Source organism: Eretmochelys imbricata, chromosome 3, assembly GCF_965152235.1.
Source record: "Eretmochelys imbricata isolate rEreImb1 chromosome 3, rEreImb1.hap1, whole genome shotgun sequence".
NCBI classification, from domain to species: domain Eukaryota; kingdom Metazoa; phylum Chordata; order Testudines; family Cheloniidae; genus Eretmochelys; species Eretmochelys imbricata.
In genome coordinates this window covers 128,690,971-128,716,151 of record NC_135574.1, presented here as the reverse complement: position 1 = coordinate 128,716,151, position 25,181 = coordinate 128,690,971, and the positions used below count along the sequence as shown (strand labels likewise).

Genomic DNA, 25,181 nt, shown 5'->3' with positions numbered 1-25,181 from the left:
TCATCAGCTGCAGAATTTTATTCAGTTCCATTGCTAGTTATCATCTGTATTTCTAATAATAGACTGCACTGTAGTCTCAAACATATTGTGAAAAGGGAAAATCCTGATTTCATAGCTTTCCTAGAGCAAATTCTTTTCTCTGTATTAGATTTAAAAGTGTAAGATGACTCTATGTATGTTGTTAAGTGTTCTAAGGTTCCTGTTACTGAGTCAACTTCAGTATACAAAACAGGAAATAGAATTACTGTATTGCTACAATTTTAGGTTATGGAAAATGAGAGAGAATCTCAGCAGCAGCCAGGAAAGAGGCATTTGCAGGAAACAAAATTTAAAATTTCCTAGATCTTAGCCTAACCACACAGTCCCTCAGGAGAGAGACGGTGGAGGTGAGGAGAGTTTTCCAAGAAGAAAACATTAAAGCTTTAGTTCTGTACTTTGCCAAGCTTAGGAAATATTATAAAAGTAAAACATTTATACTTTCAAAACCACTGCCTAGATACAGCAGTGATTGGTGTAATATAATTAGCTTAGGCAGACAGATAAAACATATATTTGAGGCCTCAAAATTGGCTATCGACTGCTAACTAAAGTAAGGGAAGAAAATGAATCATAAGCTTCTGAGAAAGGAAATTTACAGAAGCAAACTGGAGTTTGATTAAGAGTTCCGCTTATCAAATTTTATTCTCTTGGAAATTTGAAGACTTTAGCTAGAAATGTATGCTGTGCTGCTCACTTCAAGTACCGTACATTGTGGTTTTAGAGATGTTACTGGTTTTGGTGGTATTCTTCAGTTATAAGGGGTATTAATTATTTTTTATATTTGCTATTATAGTTGTGCTGACAGAGCTCAAGCAAGGATTAGGGTCCTTTTGTAGGAGGTCCTAGTTTCGCAAACAACACAAAGACAGGCTCTGCACTAAACCCCTCTAAAAGCATGCCTACTTTATTTGGTCAGTGTTCTGGTGACATGTCTGATTAGATTGACACTTCCCTCACCGCACCAAAATGTGGATACATATGTAGGAGATCTGGGGACTACAGAATGTGAAGCTATGCTTATAGATACTGATGAAATTTGTTTTATTCTACATGGAGCTGACAGTGACACCTATGATTAAGGTTGCTGAACACCTTCAACTATAAGGGTCCACCGGTCTGGAACCTGGGGTTGTGGTAACTGATGCCTCCATGTCGTCAATGGGAGCCAAGTGAAGCAGCATCCAGTGCTTACTGCAGAGGTAGGCACTGCAGGAAGTACCACTTAAAGATGCCAGAGTGACAGAACCCAGCGGATGCCTGATTGGACCACCCCAATAATTAAAACCAGGAAGCTGCCCCAGGGAGCCATCTGAGCAACAGTGCAGATGCTGGCTTGCTACAGACCTTGTCTTTTGCCACATCTTCCTCCTGACTTCAACCCTGGCCTGGCTTGACCTTGGTACCTGTTTCCTGACTTGGGTTGGTAACTAGTCTCAACTCCTGCCTTTGACCCCAGCCCAGGGGACACTACTGGCCTGGTTATCTCCCTGTCGGCCTTTATGAGCTCCTTTTCAGTTGCTGATAACTTTGTCAAACCTTAACTGCTTGGGTTGAAATTTGTTGTCTACATCAGGCTGATTTCTTTCTTCCTTTCCTTTCCTTTCCTTTCCTTTCCTTTCCTTTCCTTTCCTTTCCTTTCCTTTCCTTTCCTTTCCTTTCTAATTTCAGCCAAAGTGGTTCACCTGTTTCTAAGAATGAGATTTAGGGAAAAACCCTTTCTTTTGCTAATGTTTAAAAATATCCTTACAGCCATTTGGAGAAGCTCTTGTACCTCCATTCTTTGCAGCAGATTTGAAATTTGGACTTGAAATTGCCTGGGGATGGAGGGGGGTTGCCCTGAGGTCAGAGAGATGCCTATTATTATCATGTGAAAATCCATCAGGCTTTCAGAAAACTGCTATTTGGTAGAGGCTTTCAGCTAATTTTTTCAGAGTCTGTCCGCACTGAGCAGGGCCGCTGGGGAGACACAGGACTTTTCCTACAGTTGGTGCTTGCGCTGTGGCATTGGGCACCAGAGCTTGACAAAGAGAGTTTCTGTCTTGTGCTCTCAGACAGCATGGAGGAGAGGAGGAAGCAGCTTGATTCAAAGGGAGAGGAATGAGGAGCAGGGTAGACAGCGAGGACCAGGGGGACAAAGCCCAGCTAGGATCAGTAGGAAGAGAGCAGCAGAGGGTCAGTTTGAAAGAACAGAATGTAAGAAATCAAAATGTACAAAAGCTCTTTTCAAACAAAGGTTTAGCCTATTCAGCACACCCTGCAACCCTCCTAGCCCAGAAGTATTAAGTAATTTCCCGTTTGAATAAACATGCGTCTCCTCAAAGAAGGACCTTCACCATTTTCCCTCTTTCTCTTGCTATCTTCACACATAGTCTTAGAGAAGAAAGCACTGACACACGTACATTAGGTGCACACATACCCTTTCACGCTCCGGTTTTACTGAAAGTGCTCTGCAAACTTAAAGTAAAAGAAAACACAAATAGGTGTGTGGTTATGGGTGCAGGAAACTTGTTTGGAAACTAATGGTATAGGTAAATGATTTTTACTTTTGGCTGACCCTTGAACCAAAGATGGAAAGGAAATATCAATATCTACTGAATCAGTATTTTTATTACAAGAAATTAGTTCTAATATGAAAAAAAGGGATTGACTTTGGCTAGAGTCTGTAGCAGACTTTGTGCACACATGTATTTTGGGTATTTTGGAATACTTCCTTGACTGCTCCAATTTCTATTTTATTATATTTGGTTTGCAGAAAATCTGTTCCACTTCTATAGTTGAATTCATATTCAACACTTTTCACAGTCATTGGTGTTATGGTATCATTTATTATTCATTTACTGTTTTTCTAAAAAAAAGTAGTGTGTTAAAATCACCTATGTGAAAGTAGAAAGTATAGAGTATTAAAACAGTTTGTGACATTGAACTGTAGTAAAACTAGAATTGTGGCAGACTCAAATAGAATTTATTGATGTTGGATTTAGTCCATTCCTTAGCAGTGCCTGAATGCAGCTTGTTTAAAAATAAAGGAAATCGTATTTAATAAAGTTAAAAATAACTTACTGAAAGGTTCTTCTTGGTTCTCTCACCAAGTTGAGGGTTTGATTCAAAAGTTCATTGAAAAATTGGAAGCTGTTTCTGAACATTGTTTTGTCCTGGTAATATGTTTTCTTATTTGTGACACACTTATTGTTCACATGCTGTAATATTCCTGGTAAAATATATCACAGTACTTAGTATTGGCTACATGGACACTCATATGGAGCCACATGTTGTCATGGCTTCCATGTTGAAACAATTAGTGACTTGCTTCAAAAACTGCCTCAGTGTTAGACACAAGCTATAACCTTCCATAAAAGCTTACAGCACAATAATAGTCTCATGCAGAATATCCACCAACTGTCTGCAGACTCCAAAAGTGGGTGGCAGAGGAGGAAAGTATTGTCTAGAGACATTCAAGAGGAGTCAGGGCAAGGGCAAATTACTACATATACTATTGTGGAAAAGCAAACTAAGTTGCTGCTGAAACCTTGAAGTTGCATTAACTTACAATCAGCAAATCTTCACTGTGTTGTGGCAGAATAAAAATGTATTATTGATGTTTAAGCACAAAGCATATAGGGGTCTTCTGCAAAAAGGGGCGTGTGTTTATTTAAGCGGAGTGGGGTTAGATGCAATTGGTTTGAAAGCGTTTGCTGTATGTTTCCATGTGCCATGCCTCCTTTCTGCAGATTCTGCCATACATGTAGCAGAGCAGTGTTTCAGATATTCCTTAGTGTAGGGATTAATTGCACCTTCCTGTTGGAAAACCTGCAATGGGAGCCTAAAAGGGAGAAAACCTCTGCAAGAATTCGGCTCACTCAGTTTTATCCCCAGTTGATCTGTTGGACTGGGCTATGTCCTGAGTCCAGGATATGAATGAGAGGCCCTATGCATCAACACCATCTCTGTATCTCTGGCAACCTGCCCTTTGCTAGGCCATTTTATTTAGCTGCCTGACTTTAAGCACCCTCATTTGAAAATTTGTGTTATCCTCTCTTTTCCATTTGTAAAATGGAGATAATACCCACCTTTGTAAGGAGTGATTTGTGATTTTAGGGGGGAAGAAAAGTGCTAAATAAACACTAAATATAAGAGCTGTCAATCACAGTTAACTCACACAATTAACTCAAAATAATTGCGATTAAAAATATTAATTGTGATTAATCACACTGTTAAACAATAGAATACCAATTCAGCATGTCTCTGGAATGGTGGTTGAAAGGACATATGAATCTTTAGCGTATCTGGCATGTAAATATATTGCGTCACCGGCTACAAAAGTACCATGTGAAAGCCTGTTCTCACTTTCGGGTGACATTGTAAACAAGAAGTGGGCCGCATTATCTCCTGCAAAAATTGTAACCAAACTTATTTGTCTGAGTGACTGGCTGAAATAGGACTGAGTGGACTTGCAGACTCTAAAATTTTACATTGTTTTATTTTTGAATGCAGTTTTTTTGGTACATAATTCTACATTTGTAAGTTCAACTTCCATGATAAAGAGATTGCGCTACAGTACTTGTATTAGGTGGTTGAAAAATACTATTTATTTTGTTTTTTCACAGTGCAAATATGTGTAATAAAAAATATAAAGTGAGTACTGTACACTTTGTATTCTGTGTTGTAATTGAAATCAATATGTTTGAAAATGTAGAAAACATCCAAAATATTTAAATAAATGGTATTCTATTATTGTTTAACAGTGCGAATAATCTCGATTAATCGTGATTAAGTTTTTTAATCGCTTGACAGCCCTACTAACTTTCAGTTCTGCATAAACAAGAGACCAAGTTCTACACTGGTTTACCCTGTGCAAACATGTTCAACAATGAGGTTAACAAGGTGTAGCACAGAATCTGGCCCAGAAGAGTCTCAAACAATGTATATCTTTCTTGAATTAAACTGTGAAAGGCACTGCATGTCAAAGTAATGTATTTGTATAGCTGAAAGGGCTAGACATTTACTGGTTAGAACTAGTCCACAGTATTTGTGGAGGTCAACTACCAACTAATTTATTTATTTCTAGAATATTTAGAAGTAAAATAAACCTGCCAGTGTTATTTTAATATCCACTAAGTTTGTCCCTATCCCACCCCCAATCCTCAGGATGAAATTGACAGGTGTTTAACTGAAAACAGTTCTGCTGATTTTAAGATTTAAAACAAATCTTTACTTCACTTCTGCACTGTATAGGAAAAGAGTTATAATTATGTATAACTTTCTGACTGCCAAAATATATAATTTTCCTTCCAGGTTGATGATTAGCTGCAGATATTAAAGTATACACCAATTAGGACATAAATGAGGGATAATCATTAAATAGCATCAGTGGCGACATTTTCAACTTCTGCTTTTGAAATCACAAGATAAATGTGAAAATAAATGCATTTAATAGTTGGATTGCAGAATCCTTTTGTGAAATTTCTGGTTTTGGTAAATTAAGGATTTTAAAACTGAAAAGTCTGTATGATCTGTTTTACTCTGGACATCTGTTATTTGTGAAGGAAAGGAGTATCTGCACACCACAGAAAGTATGTGGCGCAAAGACATCTTAAGATGACCACTTCCACAACATAAAATGTAGCTTCATACTGAAGATATTCTCAGAAAAAACTTGATCTTTGTTACTTATGGAAGCTTTGGATAGTCCCAGGCCAATGAATTTGTGAAAACTAGGCTTGAAAGTATTACAGTAGAACCTGAGAGTTACGATCACCTCGAGAATGGAAGTTGTTCGTAACTCTGAACAAAGTGTTATTGTTCTTTCAAAAGTTTACAACTGAACGTTGGCTTAATAAGCTTTGAAACATTACTGTGAAGAAGAAAAATGCTGCTTTCCCTTTGTTTTTTTTAGTAGTTTGTTTAACACATTTCTGTACTGTATTTGCTGCCTTTTTTTTTTTTTTTTTTTTTTTTTGTGGTCTCTGCTGCTGCCTAATTGTGTACTTCAGGTTCCAAATGAGGTGTGTGGTTGACTGGTCAATTCATAACTCTGGTATTCATAACTCTGAGGTTCTACTGTAGATTTTTATCCGTAAGTGTTGGTAAATGTCAGTTTTACCATACATACAAATTGACATATTTTGATTGATAACAATTGAAATATACAGGTAGGCAAAGAAAGAAAAATGCTGCAGGAGAACTTGAGTCAAAATCCAGTGATTTAGACTTTTGAGTTAGTCTTGTTACAAATGGACTAGTGAATGAATAGTAAAAACAGGTCTGATTTGTTAATTTAAGGATATTTACTTTATATATTTTGACATGTGATGCTGACAATTTGTGTTTAATGGTTTATAAAGTTGTTGAATCTGTCTGTCATTAAATAACTGTTTACCCCCATAATTTCCCACAACTGTGAAAAATGAAAACAATAAAACTAAAAATTGCTTAAAAGTAAACAATGACATCAGTCAAAATTCTAAAAAATGAATTCTGCCAGGCTTGGTCATAACTTACTGTAGGTCAAATTCTGTCACCCTCACTCATGCTCAGTAGCACTTTGTTCTGTAAATAGTCCCATTGAGTCAAATGGGATTACTCATGGACTCTGTGCCCTTAATTTAACCCTCCTGTGCATTTATACTGTGAGACAGTCTTTAATGATCACTTATTAGTGGCCCCATGTGTTAATTTTCTGCAAGCCGTCCAAACCATGTGGTGAGTACAGAATATATCACTTCCCCAGGGGCTTTCCTAAGTGCTTCTCAAACATTAATGAATTTAAACTTCATAATACCATGCAAGATGAGGTGATAATATTCTTTCCCTTTTACAGAGGGTGATTGGGGCATGGTGCGATTAAGCCTGAAATGATCAAGGGTCAACTAATTGGGGTGTTCAAGCTGAAACTTTCCAAAAGAAATAAATAAATTTCCAGCCTGAAGCAGGAGCCTGGTTTGGAAAATTTCATCCCTAATGGCTACAGTTGGGCAAAGTTATAAACCACTCAAGGCATGGATTTATGATGGGTAGTGTTAGGCAGTTGTAACTATGTGCATCACTGCCAGCTCTCTCTCTAATACGTTCATGCAGTTTAAAAGGAGAACTATGTTCCTTCTTAGCTCAAATCTTGTTGAAAGGTGATTTATATGCTGTACAGTGGAAAGAGTAGTATATTCTTGTAAAGATGTTTATTAATACAAAGAAAGCTAATTTATTGATAACTATTGGCCATTAATCCTATACATTATTGGACAATGTTAATACTTTTATATTTATGGCAGGGTCTCTTAGACTTTAAGGTCAGAAGGGACCATTGTGATCATCTGGTCTGTCCTCCTGAACATTGCAGGCCACAGAACCTGACCCACTCCTGAAATAGCCCCCTAACCTCTGGCTGAGTTACTGAAGTCTGCAAATCATGGTTTAAAGACTTCAAGCTACAGAGAATTCACCATTTACACTAGTTTAAACCTGCAAGTGACCCATGCCCCATGCTGCAGAGGAAGGCAACCCCCACCCCCATCTGACCTGGGGGAAAATTCCTTTCCGACCCCAAATACAGTGATCAGTTAGACCCTGAGCATGTGGGCAAGATCCACCAGGCAGATACCTGGGAAAGAATTATCTGTAATAACTCAGAGCCCTCCCCATCTAGTGTCCCGTCTCCAGCAGTTTGGGGATTTCTACAAATCTTTCAGCCAGAGAAGTGACATTTCACATAAGTGCCACATTGCTGCTGCACTGGGGACTGGAGAATAGAGAAGCTGCTCAGAGGAACTCTAGATCCCCAGGATGATGCAGCTCTAAGGTCCATTGTAGCTACGTGGGAGTGCAGGGCAGTTGTAGGCTGATGCTGAGGGGAGGCTATTGCATGAATATACTGAACCACAGCCCCATGTAAAGGGAATGTAGAAGAATAGGTTGCATAGATGCTCCAGGCTCTATACCTGAATTTGGAGGAGGATTTTATTCTCACCAGCATTTCTGTATTTTCCACGTGCAAAGACCTTTTACTCTGGCTTTGAGGGACCAGAATTTTTCTGTGTCCCTACCAAAAAAAGCCTAAATTTGACATTACAGTGTCTTTCAAAAAAATAATGTATTGTTACAACAAAGTCTGCTTATTCAAGCAGGCTTTCTTATGCTAGGCTCTGAAATGCTTTAATGAGTTCCATGTTCATCAGCACAACCACAGAGACATAGTGAAAAAGGAACATTCAATTTCTGGAATTGCTATAAAGCCTACTCAGATTGCTGTTTCACTCATACAGTGTTTTCTCAGATACCATTATAACATATTTTCTTCAACATTTTCTTTGCCATATCCTAAATCAGTTTTACTCAATGGTCTGTGTATTCCTTATACATTGTCTTTTTATGTGCTTTGAATATAAATACCAGACAATTGTGTGCCACATCTACTTCCTTTCTTCTTACCAGCTGAATGGGACAGTAGAGCAGAATCATGCACTGGCATCTGATTCCTTAAAATCTTTCTGCATACAAAAATACAGGATTTATTTTCAATACATTTAACTCAATTATGCAAAACAAAAGAACTAATATTAGAAGTTTAAGAGCCTGATCCAAATCCCTTTGATGTCAGTCAGCTGTAGATTCGGACCTTAGTGCATTTCTGCTTTGGTACCATTTCATCAGTTAAAAGCTTGCAAACAGTAATTTTTTTCTACCAAATCTACCTTCTCATGTTTGGTTGACATTCATTTCCCCTCCACACACACCCTCCTGAAACATTTTTCTGGTCAAATCCTTATCAGTGCATCTGTGTCACTAATTATTTAGGAGTTCCATGTTATTGAGAACAATGTGTCAGCCGACAGCTGCTAAGACCCATGAACAGAGAGAAGACAATATTGTTTTAATGTGGCTGACCAACAAATAGCAGTTTTAATCATAGCCATTAAGATGGTAGGGCTTTTTATGCAAAAAGTAGATATTTAGAATTTCGAAGAACATCTTTATAGCAAAATAACCTGTTTAAGAACGATCAGACTTGGTACTGTTTCAGTGTCTACTTGAAACACATCCATATACCCTTTTCCCTCCCAAGAAAAAAGTTAGAGTTGCTCTTTTTCTAAACCATTTTTCCATTAGGATACTTTAGAACCTAACATTTGCTAAATCATTCTTGGTATTATAAAATGTCAGATCTATAGAATTTATATCTGCTTGGCTTTTGTGAAGTATTTACTATAGCTAAAACTTGTTAGCCAGAATGTGTATTCCTATCAAGCTATAATTTAAAGTTTTCAGTAGAAGTCTTAAAAATGAAAATGTAAACCCTTGTTGTCTTTTAGGCTTACATATATGAGATGCGTTCAAGCACCTTTTCCCATAAATTGGCAGGACACACGGAATCGGTGATCAACGTGGCTTTTAGTCCCTCATCTCCCCAGGTACACTTTTTTCCCCTTTCATCCTTTTTGTCATTTAAATGTATACGATCTTCATGGTAAATACCCTTGATGTCAGTAAAACATTCTCTCTCCCTTGTCCATCTATGTGATCTGAGTGGCATATAATAATAATTACAATCCATTGTGAGCGTTCACATTTATCCTTGTTATATACTGTACTAGCATCCATAATGAATTGAGTCTCTCATATAAATAAGCTCTTTACAAATCAGTTTGTTATCTTCTGTATAGTTTACTTGAATTCAACCCGTTTTCCAGCTTCAGATTATGTAGTCTGAACTGGACTGGTGTTGGGAGTCCAGAAGATAACAGAGGAGACAAGTTTGAAACTGCTGTTGGCTCTCAGCTTCCCTTTATCCACAGCCCTCGAATAAGTGCTCTCCCTATGTCAACCCTGCTGCTGTTCTTAGCTGTCTCCTGGGTTGGAGGTAAATGAGGGTGAACCATGCAAGAATTTATGCTTCCCCAGTATTGCTGCTGCTTCTTTTGAGGCGATATTTTATGAGAAACAAGTTTTGTGAGGCTGAAGGCTATTTTTGTTAACCTTAGAGAACATAATTCATGTGACATGTCAGCAGAACATTTTTAACTCAAATTTTATAATTATTCCTGGGTAGGTGCTTGACGCTGTCAAAGTTCAAGTGGTGGTACTAAACTCCTCCTCCCCCAGACATCAATTTCAATAGATCCCCTATGCTTAGTATCTGCAGTATTCCCTTGTACTTTCCTTTACTTACTATAGGCAATATACTGAAATTTAAAAACTACAACTTTTACTTAGTCATCTATAGCAACTGTCAAGTTAAGAACTGTAGCTGAAGATACTTTTCTAGAATATTTGCTTTGCAGGTTTTCCATTTCTCACCCTCCTTTCGTCTTTCCTCCTTTTATAGGAGGAGAAATATTGTTTGAACTGTCATTGTAAAAGAAGTGAGCTTTGAATGGTTTATAGATGGGTTAAAAATGAAGAGGCAAAAGTGAGCATCATAGGGGATTCTAGCTACATTTGTTTCCAGTAATGAGCTGATGCAATAGCAGAGGGAGAAGGGATTTCTTGGAAGAGGTGATTCCATGCACAGACATCCTTAAAGTTGGTTCTAACCACATTGCCATCCCCCAGTAATATGCTGGCAAAATGTCTTTCTCAGATGCTGTGGCTCCTTATCCACTTTTGTCACAACAATGAGTTTATCAGTAAAACAAACAAAACACACCCCCCCCTTTTTATCTGGTTACATTTTGCCTGTGCAGTGTTTAAAAAAAACAAAACAAAAAAAACAAAAACAAAAGACCAAATGTTTGTTACAGCAAAGCTAAAGCTTATTTATAATAACATACTCAACGGTTATGAAAAGATGGTGCAGCAAGTCTAGGTTAGTGTCCGTATGAAAATAATACTAATGAATTCAGTAATACCTGAATTGTACATTTTAATAATTCTGGTAGCATGTTATCCTTCACTAGTTTATCTACGGCAGCAGTTCTCAAACTGTGGGGCGGGACCCCAAAGTGGGTCGTGATCCTGTTTTAATGGGGTCACCAGGGCTGGCGTTAGACTTGCTAGGGTTATGTAGTCATTTTTGTTGTCAGAAGGGGGTCACGGTGCATTGAAGTTTGAGAAACCCTGGTCTATGATTACTGTGCTCTTAATATATGAGAAATTTGCATTAGAAGAAATTTAAGTTGTTTCTGGACTTATTTTCAAGGATTAAAATTGTCCTTTAAACTAAGTGTTTTTGCGGTGCCTAGCACAATGGAGTTTTGATCTGGATTTGGCAAGTGCTACATGAATACAAACTGCTAATGTCTATGGTTAATCTTTGACAGATTGTCTCATTTTTATGTTTGGTCCTTTTTTATAGAATTTATTGGACTATTTAATGGATTAAATGTTTAGCACTTTCCATTTTTTCTATATACAGATAAATGACTGCTATTCTTATATAGCCAGCCTCGTCCTTTATGCTACACCACATCATATACCCTTGGCATCAATACTTAGATATCTTTTCTCTGGCAATAACTAGACTGGGACTCCAGATATCTGGGTTGTGTCCTATGCCCAGCTATGCCACAGACTTTTTGGGAGAGCTCAGGCAATTTACATACTTGCTTCTTATGCCTCAGTTACCCATCATTGCAATGGGAATAATATATCACTCTCTGAGCAGTGTTTCTAGTAAAAGTGTTAGTATTTGAGTGCCAGAACAAAGTTAGAGAAATAGTAGGGTCAAGGATTTTACTTTCTTTGTTTTATGAGCTAAAGGAGCAAAAAAGATTTACGTGCTAATGTATGCCTTAAAGTGCAGGTATACTTGCTATGACTAATTCTGTAATAGATGTAAAGGTTGTATCTGTAGATGAATGTATTATGGAGACGGATGTCATTACACTTGATGTCTCACCAGTCCATACACTGTGCATCTTTGCATTCTTGAATATGCATGTGCTTCAGTTGCAATATGACTATGATGTTTATGATGTAACCTATGGTACAGAGGGTGATAGGTGGATTTTTATTATTAATTTTGTGTTTGACTCAAACTGTAGTATACAGAGGGAAAAGTCGTACACTGTAAACTATTTGGACCAACTTCAGATCTGCAATAAATGGTTAAACAGCCAAGTTATATAAGCCTTTGAGTAACTGACATTGGAACATGCTGACAGAGTCTTAGATTTTAGCAGCTAAATTACCCAAAGATTCTGTCCACACTGAGCACACTCCAGCTTGGTGTTGAGCTGGACTTCCCCTGCAATTGCAGCTCTGGGCTACTGTGGGTTATACTGGGTCTAGGGCCAGCTAACAGTATGTGAACTGAGTATAGGGAGCCTGTCACTTCTGTGTTCTCAGACTCCCTTCTCACAGATAGATCTGCACAGGAGCCATAGAAAGCATCATATCAATTTTCTGCTGACCTGCATGCATGAAGTTATCTGTACAGCTGCCAGTTGGGAAACGTGGTTGTAGATTTCTCAGATAGTTGAAGTTAGCGCTAAAATCACCATAGTATTCAGAACTGGCTACAGATAACTTTGGATGTGTCTGAAAAAATGAATTATCCTTTACTAGCTTCTACCACAATATATTTCTCCTAGTGGTCACATCTGGAGATTTCAATTTAGAAAAAAAATCTGTGTGAAAACTTCATTCTTCTGCTGTATTGGGTCACCAGTGACTGTTCACTTAATCATCATCGACATGTCATGTTCCCACAAGCAAGCCAGTTTTTATAAAGTCAGGGAAAATTCTTTTTCAGATTTTTATTTACTGATTTTGGCTTTGATTGGTGTTAAATCAATCTTAGGTTATCCTTATATAGACATGCATTTTTTTCAATATCATAAATAGTACATTGAACATTAAGACTCTGCAGTAGCTTGTCAGAGCTTGAATTATGTGATTTTAGGACATGGGGCCAAATTAATATCTGTGATCCCATTGAAGTGAAGTCAGTTGCACCAAAGGGGTCTTCGACTCAGAATGGTTTGTCTCTCTGCGGCCAGTTCAGTTTTTTGTCTGCACTAATTTACCAACGTGCCAAAACTAGAAGGATGCATGGCTCATTAGTTTTGAGACAGTTACTGTTTAACCCTTTAAAGAAATACATACTTTGTGTCTGAGGGGGATACTTGTCCACCTTCCATCTACTTTAAGCTTTCCCAAGAGACTAAACTTCAAGGAGTAAAAAGTGCCACTGAGTTGTAAAAATCCTTTTACAGAGATTATAGACTCCTAGACTCTAAGGCTGGAAGGGACCGTCATGATCATCTAGTCTAACCTCCTGCACATATCAGGCCACAAAACCTCACTCACCCATGCTGCAGAGGAAGGTGAACCCCCCTCACCCCCAGAATCTCTGCCACTAGTAACCTCCCTCCAACCTAACAGTTCACCTTTCAGTATGACTCACTGTAGTCTTTCCCCTTTAACTAATTCCTCATCCACCTTTTAATTCTAATATGAATCCCCATCTTCTCCAATTTAACTAATAATTTCCCATTTGGAACTGTATTAGATGCCATACTGATATCCAGGCAGATTAGATCTACTACATTTCCTTTGTCTAAAAATCAGTTATCAAAGAAGGAGATCAGGTTGATCTGGCACGAGCTATCTTTTGTAAAACCATATTGTATTTTATCCCAATCACTGCACACCTCTATGTCCTTAGCTACTTTCTCTTTCAAAAATGTTTTCTGCACCAGTAGTTCTGGTTCTTCCATTTGGGAACAGCGAGACATCAAGATGATTTGGAAAATTCTTGTGCAGATATTCCAATGTCACTAGAATGGCCAAGGATAGATACAGACTTACAAAAACATGCTTTTTAAGGAACAGAGAAAACGTCGTAAGTTCTATGCACCTATTCATCCATTCTAGAACCTTCTCTAGCTTAGTTTTCCCAATAACGTGAGCTTCATGTTCCAATTCAGTTGTTAAACTGGCTGATGAACCAGAGAAGGCTGAGAGAAAAACCATTACATGTTTCTCCCAACCTGGTCTGTCTTTTATGCCAAGTCTCCAATCCTTCATCCACAATGACTTGAGATCTGTCAAACTCAGCCTTTTTATATCCACTACTTTAGCTGGAGAAGAAGTTGTTTCAGCAGCCCATACATCTTTGAAACAGTTTGTAATGGTACTCTATCTTCATTAGGAAATGTGGGTCTTAGCCAAAGCTTATGTTGCAATTTGGTCTAGAGGAATGCTACCACCTCTGCCTTGCTGAATTCAAAGAAGACAACTGCATTAAAAGAAAGACTGTTAAACTACTGTTAAACTTGCATATGACGTGCCATTCAAGGTTCAGTATGTTCTCTTCTCATGACATTGGGCTAAAGTCTTCCCTCCCACCTATGCAATCCCATAGACTTCAATGGGGCTTCACCGATGCATGTGAGAGCAGAATTTGGCCCAATGTGTCTCTAGACTAGATGTGTACTTTAGCCCAAATCCTTCTGTCCAATGTAGTCAAATGCAAATATTTTAAATCTTGTTAGTAAAGTTTCATTTAAGTACAGTAACTCCTCATTTAACGTTGTAGTTATGTTCCTGAAAAATGCAACTTTAAGTGAACCGATGTTAAATGAATCAAATTTTCCCATAAGATTTAATGTAAATGCAGAGGGTTAGGTTCCAAGGACATTTTTGGGGGGCAGACAAAAAGCATTATATACTGTACAGTACTGTACTGTACTGTGGTTGGGAAGTGCCCCTGGCTTACCCCATACAGGCACAGCCCGCTGCAGGCAAGGACGCTAGGAAGCACCTTCGTAGCAGCAGTGGCAGCTTACCTGGAGAAGAACAGGTGCTGACTTTGCCAGGGGATGCTCCAGGCCTGCCTCTTCCCATCCCCGCTCCACTCCAGGCCCACCTCTTCCAACCCCGATTCCACCTCCTCTCTGGAGCATGCTGCATCCCCGCTCCTTCTCCCCCTCCTCCCTCCAGAAAGTCCTAAGCCAAACAGCTATTAGGACTTTCTAGGAGGGAGGGGGAGGAATGGAGAAATGGCGCTTCCCTGCTCCTTCCCCTCCCTCCCAGAAAGTCCTAAGTGCCGCCAAACAGCTGTTTGGCAGTGGGGGAATTGCTGGGAGGGAGGGGGAGGAGGCAGAGAAGAGGAACTTGTGCAATGCTCCCTTGTAAAGTCACTGCTCTTCCACAAAATCTTACAAGCAGTGGACAGAGCAGGCAGCCAAACGACATTATGAGGAGCATTGCACCAACTTTAAACGAGCATGTTCCCTAATGGAGCAGCAACGTAACTTTGAAATAACGTTAAGTGGGAGGACGTTAAGTGAGAAGTTACTGTATAGTAATAATAAAAGAAAATGCAGCTTATAAAAGTAATCTTTTATCAGCAAAGTTTTTAAAAAAGAATATCAAGATAGTACTTAGACAAGACTTTAGTTATTTAAAATTTATATCACTCATTACTAAAGTTAGAATGCCACACATCAATAAAACAATTCAAAAATTAACAGAATGAGCCTTTAAATTAAAGGCATAACAGAACATCCTGCACGCTTATAGAATCATAACTGTCTAATTCCCAACTATTAAATGGATTCAGAGATCTATCCAAAGCATTAACCATATAAATACAACCTGTACTATGCTCTGAATTTTGCCAAATGTAGGCCAACGTTTAAAAGGACAACTACCCTGATTTTCAGGGCCTGGTTCCTCAATACTTTTTGGAAATCAGGCCCCAGACAAATGTGAAGTTGGGCACCCAAAAGTGAGGCATCCAAAACACGCTGGCTACTTTTGAATATCTTGGCTTTGGGCTTTCTTGAACTACTGGAGGGAGCAGACTTCAGATCTGTAGATCTGTCCTGCTGCTGGTGCCAGGGACTTTGACCTCATGAACCAATAGTTGGAATGACCCAGCCAATTGGACCTTCCTCAGTGAGACACAGGGAAAGAGGGATTCTCTCCGTTAATTCATTACAAAGTGTCTTCATTTGCTTATGTAGTTCTCATCTGTTTCTCTACATCAGGGGTTCTCAAATCTCATTGCACCGCAACTTCCTTCTGACAACAAAAATTACTACATGACCTGAGGAGGGGAGACAGAAGTCTGAGCTGGCCAAGCCCCGCTGCTCTGGGAGGGAAGAAGGGGGGCAAAGGCAGGGGGGCCAAAGCTGAAGCCCCAGGACTTCAGCCCTAGGGAAGGGGGCTGTAACCTGAGCCCTGCCACCCAGGGTTGAAGCCCTCGGGCTTCGGTTTTGGCCCCAGGTGGTAGAGCTTGGGCTTCAGCCCTGGGCCCCAGCAAGTTTAAGCCAGCCCTGGCAACCCCATTAAAATGGGGTCGTGACCCACTTTGGGGTCCTGACCCCTAGTTCGAGAACTGCTGCTCTACATCTATCAGGCAGACAAGCCGGTGGGAGAACACAGATTTTAATAGAAAGCACAAACATTGTGTCTCAGTTAGTGTAAGACTTCACATTCTGCGGAAGATAAACTTGTTTATGCCAATGAAACTATTCTAAGCACACATGACAGCTGTGAAAAGGTGGGGGGGGGGTGATCTTTTTTGTTTTAAAAAAAGCTTTCCATAAGTGAACAAAGCTACACAAGGACAACTTAGTTTAATCAAGGGACTCTGCAAGATTACATGTGTTGCCAGCAAGCCACAGCTGTACACCACATGAGTATGGTTAAATGTGATTGCTACTATCAGGGTTGTGTAGAAGTTTCTCATTGCATAGCACATTGATAATAAAGTACTTTAGAGTATTTCTTACAAGTTTAGATATTTTATTGAATAGTGTTGTAGTTTTAGAAATATTTACATTTTAGTGGTGAGGGAGAATACTATACACTAGACTACATAACTGTTCAGCTTTATAGCGAAAGTCCACTTAAAAAGACTCCTGACCCATAGAGAGGCAGATCACTGGTGGATTGGGGAGGGAGAGGGTTGACTGGGCAAAAGGGAGGGGAAGTTGCTAACAGAAGCTAGAGGTGCAGGAATAGGATCTGTTGGGGTCCCTGAAGGAAAGGCAGTTGTGGGCAGTCAGACACCTGGCAAGCTGGAGAGAGGGAAGCAATCACAGGGGAATGCTGTAGAGAGGACTAAACTAACTAAAGGAACTGGAGAGAAAGTACCCACAAATGTGCAGGAAAATAAGAGACAATATTGACTATTGAGGGACAGAAAATTCTGGTCTTGGATGATATACAAGAGCTTGTAAAATAACGGTTTGATAAAAATGTAACACATTATAGGAAGGTCCCTTCTCTCTCTCGCGCTCTCACACACACACACACACTTCAAAACACCATCTATTTAAAATCTTAGCAGTAGCAATTAAGGAATGTATCACAAAGAAAAGTCCTGAAATTAAAATAAGGCTAGACCAAATAAAACAAATACGAGATGGAATAAATCACATCCCATATCTCATAGTCCTTGGAACAGCTCAGAGAAATCTGGGTCTTAGCAAACAGCGGATAAATTATTAAAAGAAAAGACAGACAACTTCTGTGTCAAATTAAAGTATCAACAGAAAATGTTCCCAAACTTCCAGAAGAGTATGATATAGTCATATACAACATCTTGGTCCAGCTGCTGGAACACGTATGAGTTGTGCTCAGCACAGTATGGGAGACAAAGCAAATGTACTGTTAAATCATCTTTTATGCCTCCTCCCCTACAATCTTCCAATCCCCAGCATAAAGTAGAGAGGCCTCAGGATTGCTATACTTTGTGCCAGCTGCCAACAGCCCCCCAAGTGCTGACCTGGCAGCCAGGGATGCCTCAGCCATGCCCTTCTTTCTTCCAGACAAACCCCCTTTTATGGGGGAGGCTGGAAAGAGTATATGCTGATATTGTGACTGTCACCCAATAATTAACCCATGACAGGAAAATGCTCAGGGGGGCATGTTTCTAGCAGTTTTATTTCTGCAGAGTAGACACCAAGATCTGTCCATATCCATACCTACTCATGTATAATGATGCTATACCAACCTCAGGAGACTGATTCATCTGCAGGTTTGCTCACAATTAACCAAACCCCAGCTTCACTTTCTAGCACCATTGTTAATGTCACATTGTTACTTCCTATGTGACATCATTTATCTTTAGAATAGAGATGTCTGGTTCGTGACCCTTGGCCAGGAGGTTTTGGCTTCCACTCACATCTGGCCCTTTCCTGTTAACGGAGGCATAGTGGGGGTACCCAAGTCCCTGTGAGAAGCAACACAACGTTGTCTTCTCTGCACAGAGTCTAAATCTGCTGCCTTGAGCTACTTCCTACCTATGTGTTTCTTCAGTTTGGGGTATGACCCCTATAGTCCAAAAGGTCAATAGCTTCCCCAAAGAGGCCAAATGAGCTCGAGGCGCTGGCTCTCAAAGGGGTTGTGGTTGGAGAAGGCACTGCTTGAAGGGCTTACTTGCTCTGTAGTCACCTCTCAGACCCAATCTTCTGTGTGGCTTCCTAGAGAAGGATTCACCTCTCCTACAGTCTGTCCACTAGGTTTCTGAGCGCCTTTTAACGCTCTCGTACAGCCAGAGCATTCTTGGCAGGCCCAGAGGGGTGGGGCTACCTGAGCCCAGTATTGCCTTTTATCCACTTTGAGCCCTGAGTGGGGTTATATACCCCATCACAGGGCCAAATTCAGAGGGGAACTGTAAAGGTGTGTGAGTTTTTAAATTACATGTTAAGTCGTATGCAGTGTTATTGTAGTCATGTCGGTCCCAGGATATTAGAAAGACAAGGTGGGTGAGCTAATATCTTTTATTGGACCAACTTCTGTTGGTGAGAGACACAAGCTTTCGAGCTTACACAGGTCCTGAAGACAACTGGGTTTCAATTAGAAGACTATCTTTATTCCTATGATACCAAATGTCATCATGTGTAATTTTGTTCACAGCAAAGGTTCAAAGAGTATTAAAAGCACATGTAATTGAGCAGATTACTTGTCAGAGGGCCAGATCTGTTAGGAAGGAGGCTGGGCGAGTATGTTCAGAGTTTCAGGTTAGGACTGTGTGCTGCAAGAGATTAAAGGAGAAGCTCTAGGGTGAAACTCTGGTCCTATTCAAATCACTGAAAAACTGTTGTTGACTTTGGTGTGACCGGAATTTCACTCCTGATTTCTAGCAAGAGCAATATAGAGGGCTGGCCCATGGCCCATTTGTATAGGGGTACGAGTGGATCTGTAAGAGAATTAAGTGGGAAGAGAATGAGAAACAGACAAATTCTATGAAGTAACTTCTGCCTGCATAGGAAATATCCTGAGCCAAAAATAAGCTTGTGATTTTTTTGTACATTTTGGCCTAAACTTTATTGTAGATTACAGAATATTTTTAGTTAATATTGTTAAAGCAACAAAAGACCTTACCCACACATTAGGTTCTATTATCATTAGAGTAATCATTTATGTTGTATTACAGATTGAATTTTATTCCATTGACTATCAGTGTGTCAAGAAGCAGGAAGGAATAGCTAAAATGTAAAATGTAATAAAATGTAAAATGTAGCCTAATATTTAGGCTAGGCAACAGTTGTCACAGAGTAATTTAAAATATCTATTTAAAGGAAACAATATCTGGAAAGTAAAAGAATCCAGGAGCTGAGCACAACTTGTTTATTTCTTCCCCCTACCCCAAAAAGTACTTCTCACATCTTGGTTGGGGAGCGAAAAATAGCAGTACAGATGTTTGGGCTGCGGTTGGAGCCTGGGCTCTGAGACCCACACTGGGATCTCAGAGCCCGGGCTTCAATCCGAGCCCAAATGTCTACCCTACAATTTTATAGCCCTATCGGCTGACCTGGGCCAGCTGTGGCTGTGCCGCGGGTCTTTTATTGCAGTGTAGACATACCCATAGAGACCATGCACTCCTAGTATAAGTTAAATTAACCCCCAGACTTCTCTAGCTCATACTGGAGCTGGTATAAATCAGCCCACAAGATCAGGGAGCTGCCTTCTGTTCCCTGATTCTCCCCACACTCTTCTTCACTGAACAGAACTCAAGACTCAGGGGAGAATCTATGTTGCATTAATGGTGGCTTTTTACATTCAATTTGATATCGTCATAATGAAACACATTGTTTCCTCTACACTCCAATTGAGCAGTTTTTCACATGAGTAGTGTCCTTGAAATCAGTGGAATTACTCACATGAATAACAGGTCACCAGCTGGGAGGAAGGGGATCTCAGACTAGACCATTATGTCTAAGAACCCTGTTGATAAAAACTTTCCATTTTTTTAACAGCAGTAATTTTTCTGTGTGTGTCAGGTGGTAGGATGAAGTTCACCAATAGTGAACAATGCTTTCAGCAGTATCAAAGTTAATGACATCATGTAGTAATTTCCTTCCTAAATTTCTTTTGTTTCCTAATCCAGGCTGGCACTGTGCTCTCAGTTCTTTGGTTATATATCTTTTAAGGGGAACTACTTTCCCATGTATTATTGAACTCTCAAAGAAATCTGGAAGCCCTTTCCTTGGATCCTCAACCTGAAACACTATGACTGAAACTCAGTCATATTACATCTGAATAACACTAGGAATTTTACTGGTTTGAACTTTGATCTGGCCCACCTAGTTCCAGTAGTAGCTAGCCAGATACAGTAACAACGCTCAGTTATGGAACATTCCTTGTAATGTTAACTATTTAGGAAAACCCCTGTGACTGTCCCCCTTTTACCACTGTATTTCTATTTATGCATGCTCTTAATCCTGTATATTTTTCATTACTCATATGCCAGATTGAATATATCAAACTTTAAAAATAATCTTGCACTTCACTGATGCCTCAAAGATCTGTTAGGCAAATTTTGCTTCCAGTGCTGCCTTGTATGTTATCTTTGAAGTGCAAACACACTTATGCAATATTGGCACTTTAAAATAATGTTGACAGATTGCGCCACAACAAAGAGAAGCAGAATCAGTTAAAATGATGAAAGGGTATGTGGTGAAGATGACCATGAAGTAAATGAGGTATGAGTCTACTATTGGTTGGACCCTTTTTTACACACTTAACTTAAGCAAAATATTAGTGTATGACTGTACAATATAGAAAGCATATCGTTATATTAATAGAATTCAGGTGATTAAAATATTCTAAGTAATTAGGGCCAGACTGTTGTTAAACCACCATTATGCCTAAGTAATAACATTGATTTCAATGGAATTACTCCATTTCTCTGTATAAGCATAATGAAGAGCATGACCTGGGCCTTAGTGTTTCTAAGTGTTTCTGCATCAGTAAAAAGTAGTGAATTCAAAATAGTTGTTAATGTTCTTGCTAGTCAACCGTGGAAAAGTTTGCAATGTATAGACACATTTTCAAAATGTAAAGGATCTCAATCTAAGTTTGGGAGATAGGATTGATTAAAAGTTTCTAAAAAAATTTGTACACTAAGTTGCCTAAAGATAAAATGATGGCAGCTTTTTGTGAGAGCTATTGGTAAAACAAATAATCTTGTATTTTTTATAAAAACATATTAGTAATGAGGAGTTGGGGGGGGGAATGTACAGTTAGAATTATTATATGTATGGGAAAACGGAAGAAAACTAAATTTAGCTTACTACAATATTATTTACATTATCACTTGAAGATGCATAACATGGTCAAAAATCATGTCCTAGATTTGAGATGGAATGTGTATATATACATAAATAATATATACATATTTTATATTTAAATATGTAATAAATTTGACCAAGATGTGACAACTGCGGGTGTCTCGCAAATTATTTTTTTTACAAATAGAAGATCTGGTCTTCACTTTGACCATTTAAAACTTTTGGTCTACCATATCAAAGGAGTCAAATTTTTGTAATGCTTTGTAATCTGCAGCGTTCTTTCCAAACAAAACACCCAAATGTAAATACTGAGGTACAGTATCTGAAGATAAAGCTTAAATCCAGCTGGTACAGTGAGGCCATATTCCTTTGAGATTTTGGCTACATAGACAGGAAGTTGTGGATTAGGCTCTAGTGAGCTATTGCCAAGAAACACTGAGCATATTTTACTTATCTGGAAAATACATTTTGCATCAGATGAGCTGTTATTTTCAGCAACGTTCAGTTAATGTTAAAATATGAACTAGTTTGCTAACAGTTTCTCACCACCGAAGTTCAAGAGTGGCAGATAATGCATTAATTTTGTTTAGGCAGACGGGGCATACTAGTGTTCATAAAACATATTTACATGATGCTGTCAGAGTGACCTATCTGTTACTCATGTTTATCTCAAATATACTGTTACCCCTTTTGATCCAAGCAGTTAGCCAATATTTGGGGTCTTGTGAGTTGTTCCATTATGGGGGGAAATTGATAATGAAGTCAAGTATGTCTTTGATACAGTTCTCTTTATTTATAAAGAATGAATATAAAATCCCGAGTCCCTGTCAAACAGCTGGTGATCGTTTCTTGGCTGCTACTTTGAATGGTGATCACCTATGTGTATTCCACTGAGGGTGCACAAGAGTTCCATGTGCCTTAGACCAGAAGATTTTTCACTTGCAGTGTCCATTGGTCCACACCTGCACCTTATGCCTCCTCGTGTGCTGAACCAAGGGCATAAGGGGAAGTGCAGACCTATTTCCTTTCTGCCGATTGTGGTCTGAAACAGAGTCCCTCAGCATTCCTGCTTCTAAATCAGTTTTTTTTTTTGTAAATAGTTCTACTCTTTTCTAGGTAGGTAGATAGTTTTAGTACTTAGTAAGTTAAGTGTTTTTGGAATCAGAGGGGCATTCCTCTCTGTTACCCCTCTCTTTTGGGGTACTTAATATGCCTAAGATCCCTGGCTTGAAGTCCTGCATGGCCTGCCCCCAGGTCTTCCCAGGGAGTGACTTATACGAGTCTTGATTATGTTGCCTTGGGGAGTCATACATCCCTTCCAGTGAAATGTTCTTTTTTTGCATTCATTCTTTTCTACCCCGAACCCAGCCATCTTGTGAATTCTGGCTCTGAAGACACCCGAGGGAGTGGTTGATGAGCCCCAGTCTGACCTCCCTGCACATTGGCCAGAGGCACCTAATGGTGTCCTTCCTGGTCTGACACTCTCTGGCTACAGATCATCAGATACCAGGCCTAAGGACTATAACAGGCAAAGACAGGAGGGGCGAAAGGTCAAACACCCTCATAAGAAGCAGGGAAATCCCCATCCCAAGTGGTGAACTGCCTCCCCTATACCCTCCAAATCTAGTGAGACTCTGCACCCCAATATGGGAGTGTCAGGAGCTCACAGGGAGCATGGATCCATACCACCAATACTGAGAGCTAAGAGTGTCCCAAAACTGCTGACCTAAGAAGAGGTAGGATTCTGGGACTGATCCCTATACCAGCAAAGGAGCAATTGTCGACTGGACCAATGGTACTGTACCACAGCAAGGTGAAAGATTTGGTACTGGTGCTCACCATCCAGCCTAACTCAGCATCATTGGCTCCATCAAGAGGCAGAAGCTCCCCAACCATTAGCTCTGAATATACTGTCCTTGATGACCTGGCTGTATATTCAGAACCAGAGTCATTGATACTCTCAAAATCAATAGTCTCTAGGTAGAGACCCACACCATCCCTGCACAAAAAAAGTCCATTTTAGTTCCAACACAAATTATAAAATTTATTGAAGTCATTCCAGACTCTAGTGCAGCCAAAACATTCTTCTGCCAGGACAGATTCCACATGATGTGAGACTTCATTGCCCAGTTTCAACGGAGCCCTCAGACTACAGTTCTGTCCTGCCTGGTCCTTCTAGGCCAGTAGCTCTCAACCTTTCCAGACTATTATACCCCTCTCAGGAGTCTGATTTGTCTTGTGTACCCCAAGTTTCACCTCACTTAAAAACTACTTGCTTATAAAATCAGACATAAAAATACAAAGGTGTCACAGCACACTATTGCTAACAATTGCTTACTTTCTCATTTTTACCATATAATTATAAAATAAATCGATTGGGATCTAAATATTATACTTACATTTCAGTGTGATATTTGAGCTTGTTTTTCACTTGTGAGCCTTGTCTGAAGTCTGAGCTGCAGGCGGCAGGGCTGAACCTCGAGCCCTAGGTGGTGGGGCTGAAGCATGTAACTTAGCTTCACAGGGCCCTCTCTGGCATTGGGGCCCTGGGTGATTGCCCTGCTTGCCGCTTCCTAAGGCTGGTCCTGTGTATCTGAGGTGTTAGGGGGACAGGGAATGGAGGCTTCCAGAAACTCAAGGTATGCTCATGCCAGGATTGTCAATTCTGATGCACAATTCAATCAGATTGTCCAAACCTAATTGAGGTTCCACCCCGCACAAGCTCAGCCTTCATCTCCTCATTTAACCCCAGGCAGAAATGGTGGTGCTGTGCCGCCTCATTTCACCTGGTGTCACAAACCAAACAACAAAATTCAGCAGTGTACTTGGTTACAGGACAGCCTCTCTGCTGTAAGGCCCAAAGAGTTGCTTTGGCGGTCCACACATGGTTGGGGTCACCAGAGATAATGGACATAGCCTGAATGAAGTCCTCTAACTGTTGCAAGAGGGGGATGGACTGTTCCAGGAGCAGAGAAGCCCAGGCCAAGGCCTCCCCAGTCAACAAATGTAAGATGAGCCCCAGATGGGCCTGATCCCTGGGGAATGATTGGGAGCATCGGAGGAACAGGAGCTAACCCCTGAAACTTATCCCAATCACCATCAGATTTGTTGGGCAGTGGAATCTTCGTTTCCAGGAGGGGCGGAGTAGAAGGAGCCAGCATTCTGTGATTGCAGTGCGGTTACTTGCACCTGCAAGTTCTGGATGGCATCTCTCAGTTCCACTGAGGCCTTAGTAGGGTGCATGCTAGCATGGAGAGGCCTGGCCCCAATTTTAAGGGATTCTCAATCTGTCAGCTGACCAGGATGAGGGTGGTCTGTGCAGCAGGCCTAATGATTGGGATCAGAGCCGTAGTCAGGAGCCAAAGCCACGGGTCAAACCGGAAGGCATAAACCAGATACCAGAACCAAGGGTTGAGCCAAAGTCCCTAATCAGAAGCCAGAGCCAAGAGTCAAACCAGAGGGCAGGACCTTGAATGGGAAGGGTATCAAGCAAGGAGCGGTCCAAGGCAGATGCAGGACAGAAGCAAGACTGGGTGGAAGACAGGAGCCGTAGGAATCAGGTAATGCAGGAGCAGGCACAGTGGTGTGTATGAGCTGGATCTGTCCAGAGTGGAGCTCCAGTAAACATTTTCACCCCCCCCACCCCAGAGTTTTTATAGCATGTTTGGGGGAGGGAGGAGG

The 25,181-nt window shown here is 40.1% G+C and overlaps 1 protein-coding gene across 1 annotated transcript in view; it reads left to right on the top strand.

Moving 5' to 3' along the window:
- The window catches only part of WDR27 (WD repeat domain 27), a 161,132-nt gene that overhangs the window by 103,516 nt on the left and 32,435 nt on the right, over nt 1-25,181 (top strand). The window contains exon 23 of the mRNA XM_077812169.1: nt 9,342-9,440. Coding sequence (XP_077668295.1) covers nt 9,342-9,440 — 99 coding nt within the window. The remainder of the gene's footprint in view (nt 1-9,341; nt 9,441-25,181) is intronic.